The 7,246-nt window shown below is 47.2% G+C and overlaps 1 protein-coding gene across 1 annotated transcript in view; it reads left to right on the forward strand.

Annotated features, from left to right (window-relative positions):
- Positions 1–4,779: 4,779 nt before the first annotated feature.
- EMH_0012340 (uncharacterized protein) overlaps positions 4,780–7,246 on the forward strand; it is a gene marked incomplete at both ends in the record, with an annotated part of 4,855 nt that continues 2,388 nt past the window's right edge. The window contains one exon of the mRNA XM_013499506.1: positions 4,780–7,244. Coding sequence (XP_013354960.1) covers positions 4,780–7,244 — 2,465 coding nt within the window. The remainder of the gene's footprint in view (positions 7,245–7,246) is intronic.

A 7,246-nucleotide genomic window follows, 5' to 3' on the forward strand; every position in this document is an offset into this window, starting at 1 on the left:
TGTAAGAAGACGGGGCTGAAGACGTTATGAGCGAGCCGAAGCAGTTTCGAGCCATTCACAGATTGCTCGCTCGCACACAACTCCTTCAGCTCCTCTGCAACAAAAAAAAACAAAAACAAAAAACAGCAGCAATACAACATACACAAAAAAAGAGACGCCAGTGCTCAGCAGCAAGGCGGCCACAGCCAATCGTAATAATAAATAGGTAGTACTAAAGAAGAATAATGAAAATAAACAACAACAAATCAACAATAATAATAATAATAATAATGGTGGCAGTGTGCCCTCCCTTCACTCCTTCGTCCATGCCACATGCACTGTATAGCCACCAGAGCAGAAATAATAGGAGGAAATCCTCAAGATATACAATTTACCTATAAATATAAATGTAAATAAAGAAATAAATATATACATGTATATACATATATATACGATAGCAATCGATCTATACATAACATATCATACATGCTATTATGCTCAATGTAGCGCCACTACAGCATATACGTACATATGCACATAAATATATTCGAGATGCATATACATATAAGTATACATCTATATACATATACATATATATACACATACGCATATACATAGATACACACATATCAATACACATAAGGATACAGATGAAGAGAAATGCTGGTTGCAACTGTCTGTGTTGACGCGTGCTTGCCTGCTTCTTCTTCTGTTTCTTTATAGATAGCCGCCTCATGAAGCATTTTTGCGCCGAAGACGAGNGCTTGCCTGCTTCTTCTTCTGTTTCTTTATAGATAGCCGCCTCATGAAGCATTTTTGCGCCGAAGACGAGGAGAAGACAAACCATAAAGACAGTGCGCAGGCGCTGCGGCAGCAACAGCGGCAGCAGCTGCCCCCCTGCAGCAGCCATGAGAGTCATCAGAACAAGAGAAAGAAAACCACCAGCGAAGACGTGCCAACGACTTCCTGCATTATTCTTCTGTTTCTCGTGCTGCTTCTGCTCCTGCTGGGTTTTCTTTGCGTGGCTGTCTGCTCTTGAGCATCGCATAGACAGAACGGCGGTTATTAGGAATGTCTGTACAGATGCCACAGATAACAAAAACAACAAAAGCGACAGAAATAACGCAGATAATATATATAATATAAATACAGAACACACAGACAACACAGGCAATACAGGCAGCACGACTCCAACGCGGAAACCTCTCCCCAGCTGACAGGCCATCTGTTTAAACCCTAAACCCTAAACCCTAAACCCTTGAAGATCGTGGCAGCAGCACAATCATTCTTGGCAGGTTTCAAGCCTCCCTAAACCCTAAACCCTTTGTCAGGAGCAACAGCATCCTTGGTGGGTTTTAATGCCATTCTCACCTTGTCACCCAGCTCGGAGCAGATGATCATGAAGAGGGTGCCGAGCAGTGCAGAGCCCCAGCTGCTGCTGCTGCTGCTGTCTGAATCCATCAGTAGCTGCTCTCTTGCTGCAGCTACGACGCTAAAGAAGAATCCGCTGATGAGGAGGGCTGAAGTGCCCCACATGGTAGCCGAAAGGGGAAACAAAAAGCGCATGCACAGAGAAAAGGAAAGAGGCAGTGGCGGTGGTTGTTGTTGCAAGCGCGATCGAACGGGGAGTCGAACGCCGCCTGGAACAGAAAGCAGCGAATAAAAAGGAAAAAGAAGAAAGCTCCAGAGCCTAAACCCTAAACCCTAAACCCTTGTGCATCCATTCGCTGTTGTTGTTGCTGGTGACCCTGTGGAAAGTAAAGGGGAGCACCAGACTTGAGGGGAATCCGGGGCGTTTTAGGGGAATACTGGAGTATTAAAGACAGAAAAAAAGAGCAGAATAAAAGGCTTTTTAATATATTTAATGTATAATGCAGGAAACAATTCAAAAGTACGGGGGGGCCGCCGTTTCATTTTCGGGGCTGCGATGCTCGCAGATGGGTAGAAGGCCCCTTTAAGCCGATTTGTTTGTAATATAGTTTCGTGTATACCTTAACAACAATTCCATTATATTTAATAGGACCATCAAATTCATTACTATATGTACATTAATTGTATTATCTTACACGTATATCTAATCCAAGAAGACCTCAAGGCAACGAAACAAATGAAGGAATTCTGTTTTCCCCCTGACACCTCAGCTGTCTAAATTCACGAATTTTTGAGTTATTTGATTTCATTTAAACACTTAATATTGTCAGGAGACTTTTGTGAATGAGTTTGATGCAATATAAGCGACCGGTAGTTTATGAATATTTTGGTTGGTTTAGCACAAATTAAACAAAAAACATTATCATATAGCTTTTTTTAATTAGTTTAATAAAATCCAAACAATAAATATTATCACATAATGCTTCTGAAAGCACTACTGGGCACTGCCACCCCTATTGTCTAAAGCTTATTATATGCGGTGTACTTTCGGTATACCAAATAATAATAATAATAATAACACAATAATAATAATAATAATAATACAAGTAACACAAATAATACTAAACGGTAGCAACAACGACGGAGACACACACAAGTAGCAGCAGTAAGTGGAAAGTTTGTGCAAAAAATATTAAACCAACATGGCAGCTAGCACAGCAAATAGTCCCCATCATCCTGTTCAATATACATGTATATATATATATATATATATATATATATNTATATATATATATATATATATATATATATTGATATTCCTAAAGCTGTGTCTGTCGTCTTATGTATATAATGGCTCGAATATAAGTATACTCCTGAAATTGGCTTTGTTGTTTTATATGGATTTCAATTTCTCGCTTGTAGTGTGGCGTATGCTATGGTCATGCTGGCTGGAATTTGTGCATGCACCTGTATACCGAGGGCAAGGAAATGTTTAACTGTTGTCTACTGTGTCAGTCCATGCAGCAATAGACGTTGTAGGGTTGCATCGGATGCTATGCAGCAGCAGCAGCAGCAGCAGCAGCAGCAGCAGCGGTAGTGGTAGAGCAGTTGGTACATGTGTATTTCCTTGCGTAGGAGCTGCCTACTAAGGGCGAGGTACGTTTCCAGCATTTGTCACAAGTGTTAGCGCATACAGTAAACGAGGCTTGGATCTGCATACATGTGGGCTGCCTTGTAGAACATGTTATAACAGAGGTGAAGCTCGCTGTAACAACTCATCTTAGCATGTTTCCCCCCCAAGGCCCCAGGCCCTTCTGCTGCCGGGCTCAGGCTCGCTGAAGACTGGAAAGGAAACCAGATGCCCTTTGGAAATTCTTATCTTAGGCTTTATGATCCTTTTGCAGCGCGCCGTGGTCCACGTCTACTATCCAGGACACCCCTTACAAGCAGCAACGGCAACAGCAGCAGCAGCAACAAGATATTAGTGCGAGTCCTCGGTCTCAGCACATGATTATCATCGCCTGGAAAGGTGTCAAGATGCTTATAATCAGATAATTAGATTTACTTCACACATAATTTCTGCAATATAATACAATATACAATGACGGTTTTTTTCTCGCCCTCAGTCGCTAGGAGTCCTAGGGGCAGCCCACAAAACTCCGGAGCTGATGATGATGCGGAGAGCAGAAAGACAGATTATCTCACGAGTTGCAGCACTCCTTGTTGCAACTGCTGATGCTGCTGCCGCTGCGCGACAACCCTGCCTGCCACCCCACAAATCGTCTTCTGGTGGATGCACATGGGACAAATACAATTGTTGAACACGGCGCTGAGTAGCTGACGTGCACGCAAGTAGAAATACAAATAATTAATAACTTGAACAGACCGTATCGCAGAGGCCCACACGGATTAGAGAGTTTAGGCCAGCCGTTGAGCCCCTTTTGATGATGTAATCAAAATAGAATACACATTTCATAAATTAAAGTATCTTTAATCTGGTAGGAGCAGCAACAGTCCCGTGCATCAACAGTGGTATTCTGTAGCGCCACTTCCCCACGGCTCTAGCGGCTCACGAGGCGCCGGCGAGGGCGCCTGTAGGCGAAACGTGGAAAAGAATGCGCATTTTAATGCAACAAAATAATAATAATCATTAATTACAACACTGACGGGCAATAAATAGCAAAAACGAACGCTTGGTTCCGTGAACACACAGTCATCTGCTTGTGTGAACGCCGCGCAACAAGGCAGCAACACACTGCAACACTTGGGCGTGCATAGTAAACCGTTCCCCCTCCTCCGTATTGATGGACATTTCAGGACAAATTCATATCCCTGTTAAGCTAAATGGTATGTTTGATTTATCAATCCATCTGGTTTTATTTTCGTTGAAACTCACGGAGCTGCAGCTTAATGGTTCTGCCGCAAAGACCGACCGCAAGGACTGCTGCTCGTAATCTGCTCTCCTATGCGTCCGTTGCAGTCTCCCTCTTTCTCTGCATCCTTTGTTTAAATGAGAAGAATGCCTATCTTTCTGCCTATTCTTTGACGTATTTGAACTGAAAGCAGAATTTTTTGACCTTCTTTCCTTTTGTTTCTCCTTTAGGTTCTCAGTTTCCCCCCCTTCGATTCACCTTGTGCCGTCGATGCGGCTCCGAGTCGGTTGTTGTTTTCAGCTTTCCAGCTAGTTTCCTCAAGCAATTCAAATAGTTTTATTATTTTCACGTTGTTTTTGTAATAAAACCGGCACGCATGCGGTGTCGTCTGAAGGTATAGGGGTTCGTCACATGTTGATTTCTGCTACTCGGTTGTAACAGGTTCTACAACATGTTTATGCTGCAGCCCAGCTGCATCAGAAGAGTTAAACTCTCCTCCTCTTCTCCAGCAGCTTCACTACAGCCCCCTATAGTGTACAGGAGCAGCTGAGATCTCATGCCTTTCTCTACAGCGGCAGTGGGGGGGGGCGGGGGGGGACCTCTCCTCGGTGCCCACGACATTTTAATAGATCATGCAGCAGCAGAAACGTGCTGCAACAATGAAACTTCCCTCAAGCTTCCTCATGCTTTCAGCAGCAGGGCCAAGGATGTCTCCTCCATCCGTCTTCTGGTCGTGACTGTTGCTGCCTTAGCTCTGTCATTTTTGCTGCTGCGCTGCTTCAACCACATGCGGGCGCAGCAACAGCAGCTCCAGCATCAGCAGAAGAACCAGAGGTTGTTAGCAGGGGGCAACTCGAAGGAATGCTTCGGGGCCGGGTATTCAGACTCAGAGGAAGAGGGCGAAGAGAAAGACAAGGAAAGTGAAGGCGAAAAAGAAAAAGAAGAAGCAGACGAAGAAGAGGAAGAAGAAACGGAAGAAACCTCCAAGATGCCTTGGAGTTGGAAGGGAAGCCTTGATCCCGTTTCAGCCCGCCTGGATGCAGATGCTGCTGCAGCAGCTGGTGCTGCAACAGGGTGGGAAGCGGGGCTAATGCAATATCCTACGTGGTCCGTGGGAGAAGTACATGGCGGACCACCTCTCCCGTTATATACAGGCGATGCGCAAACAGCAGGAACTGCTGCTGCTGCTGGTGCTTCTGGGGGGTTGTACTTCGTCCCCGGTGGGTTTGGCTTCGGCGAGCCGCCTTCCCCCGGGCTGCTGGCTCAAACAGCCGGATATCAGCAGCAGGAAACAATGGAAAGCGAAGAAGAAGAAGAAGAAGAAGTGGAAGAAGAAGAAGAAGGCCTTAAAGAATCTGCAGCGATCGAGTTTTTTGGTAAGGGGCCGTACACCTCAGAATCCTCTGACCACACCTCCGATTCCTCCCCCCTGTCGCAGCGTGAAAGCCCCAAAGAATTGCATTCCCCTCACTTTCCTTCTCCTGAAGAATTATATTATTATGGGGAACATTCGGAGGCTCCCTTCATAGATGAACCGTACACAGAGGATTCCTTTTCAGAAGGGGAGGACGAGCCGCTGCTGTTCTCTGGTTCCGACGAAGAGCAGCTGGACGACCCCGAAGAGGAAGGCGGTTCTCCTTCCTCGGCTTTCTTCGCGCAGCAGCAGCGTGCTCCAGCAGCAGCAGCAGCAGGACCTGCATCACCAGGAGCTGCAGCACCTGGAGCAGTAGCGATAAGAGCAGCAGTGCCAGGAGCAGCACCAGTACAAGGAGTAGCAGCACCACCAGGCGCAGCAACAGCACCAGGAGCAGCACCACCAGGAACAGCAGCAGCACCAGGCGCAGAAGCAGCACCGGGAGTAGCAGCAGCACCAGGCGCAGCAGCAGCGCCAGGAGCAGAAGCAGCACCAGGAGCAGCGGCAGCACCAGGCGCAGCGGTAGCACCAGGCGCAGCAGCAGCGCCAGGCGCAGAAGCAGCACCAGGAGCAGCGGCAGCACCAGGCGCAGCGGCAGCACCAGGCGCAGCAGCAGCGCCAGGCGCGGCAGAAGCACCTGGAGCAGCAGCATTAGGGGCAACAGCCGAACCAGGAGAAGCAAGAACAGGGCCTCCCGTTTGGGATGGTGCGTTGTTAGAGCGTGTTCATTTGTACCAGGATGAGAAGCTGGAGGACTGGTGTGGCCGGGGTATGCCGCGTATAGCGCGCCTCCAGATGAGAAATATTCTAGATTGGATGAATAGGAACGCGGCGATGTGCAGCAGTTTACTGCCCCTCCTTCGTGCTGGTCAGGGTTTGCGTCTGTCTTTTGTGGTGATGCGCCTCGTATCTCTTGACTTAGGGGCGCTCTCATTGCTGCCGGAGGAGCTGGAGCCCCAGAGATTTGCAGCAGGAACAGCAATCTTAGAGCTGGCAAGAACTGCTGCCGCTTACGGACGCAACGACCCAGATCTGCGAGACTACTGCAGCAGCATAGAGTTGGGGATGCCTCTGGTGGAGCAGTTGATGCAGCCGAGGCCGCCAGTACCGGATATGTCTCCGGTGAGGAAGCGATCAAGAACCTTGAATATAATGGGTTCTATACGTCTCATTCAGAAATACATAGCCAATGCGCTGTGGGTAATACCGCAGTACGCAGAGATGCGGTCGGATTCTGAATTGCAGACTGCGGTGGAGCGTGTCATAAAGGTACTGAATGCACTGTGGGATGCTCACATGCATCAGATTAATACTGATAGAATGCACCGCAAATATATCTTAGACTGTCAAACACTAACTGGTTCTTGGTTTCTCATTGGGAGAGGACAAATCGCTTCAGGGCTTCTGGCGGAATTCAAAAGATATAGAGAAACGGAAAGACTGTTTAGAGGTGTTGTATCTCGAGCTGGGGGCATTCCTCCCAGTCTGGAAGCAAAGAATGCTACTGCAGGAGGGAAAGGCAAGGAAACATCAGAAACGAAACACAAACATGGTGCTGCCGATGCTTCGGCTGCTGCTGCTGCTAAAGAACAGCTGCCGCGAAGCACGC

This window comes from Eimeria mitis, genomic scaffold (genome assembly GCF_000499745.2).
Source record: "Eimeria mitis Houghton genomic scaffold, Emh_scaff439, whole genome shotgun sequence".
In the NCBI taxonomy this organism is placed as follows: domain Eukaryota; phylum Apicomplexa; class Conoidasida; order Eucoccidiorida; family Eimeriidae; genus Eimeria; species Eimeria mitis.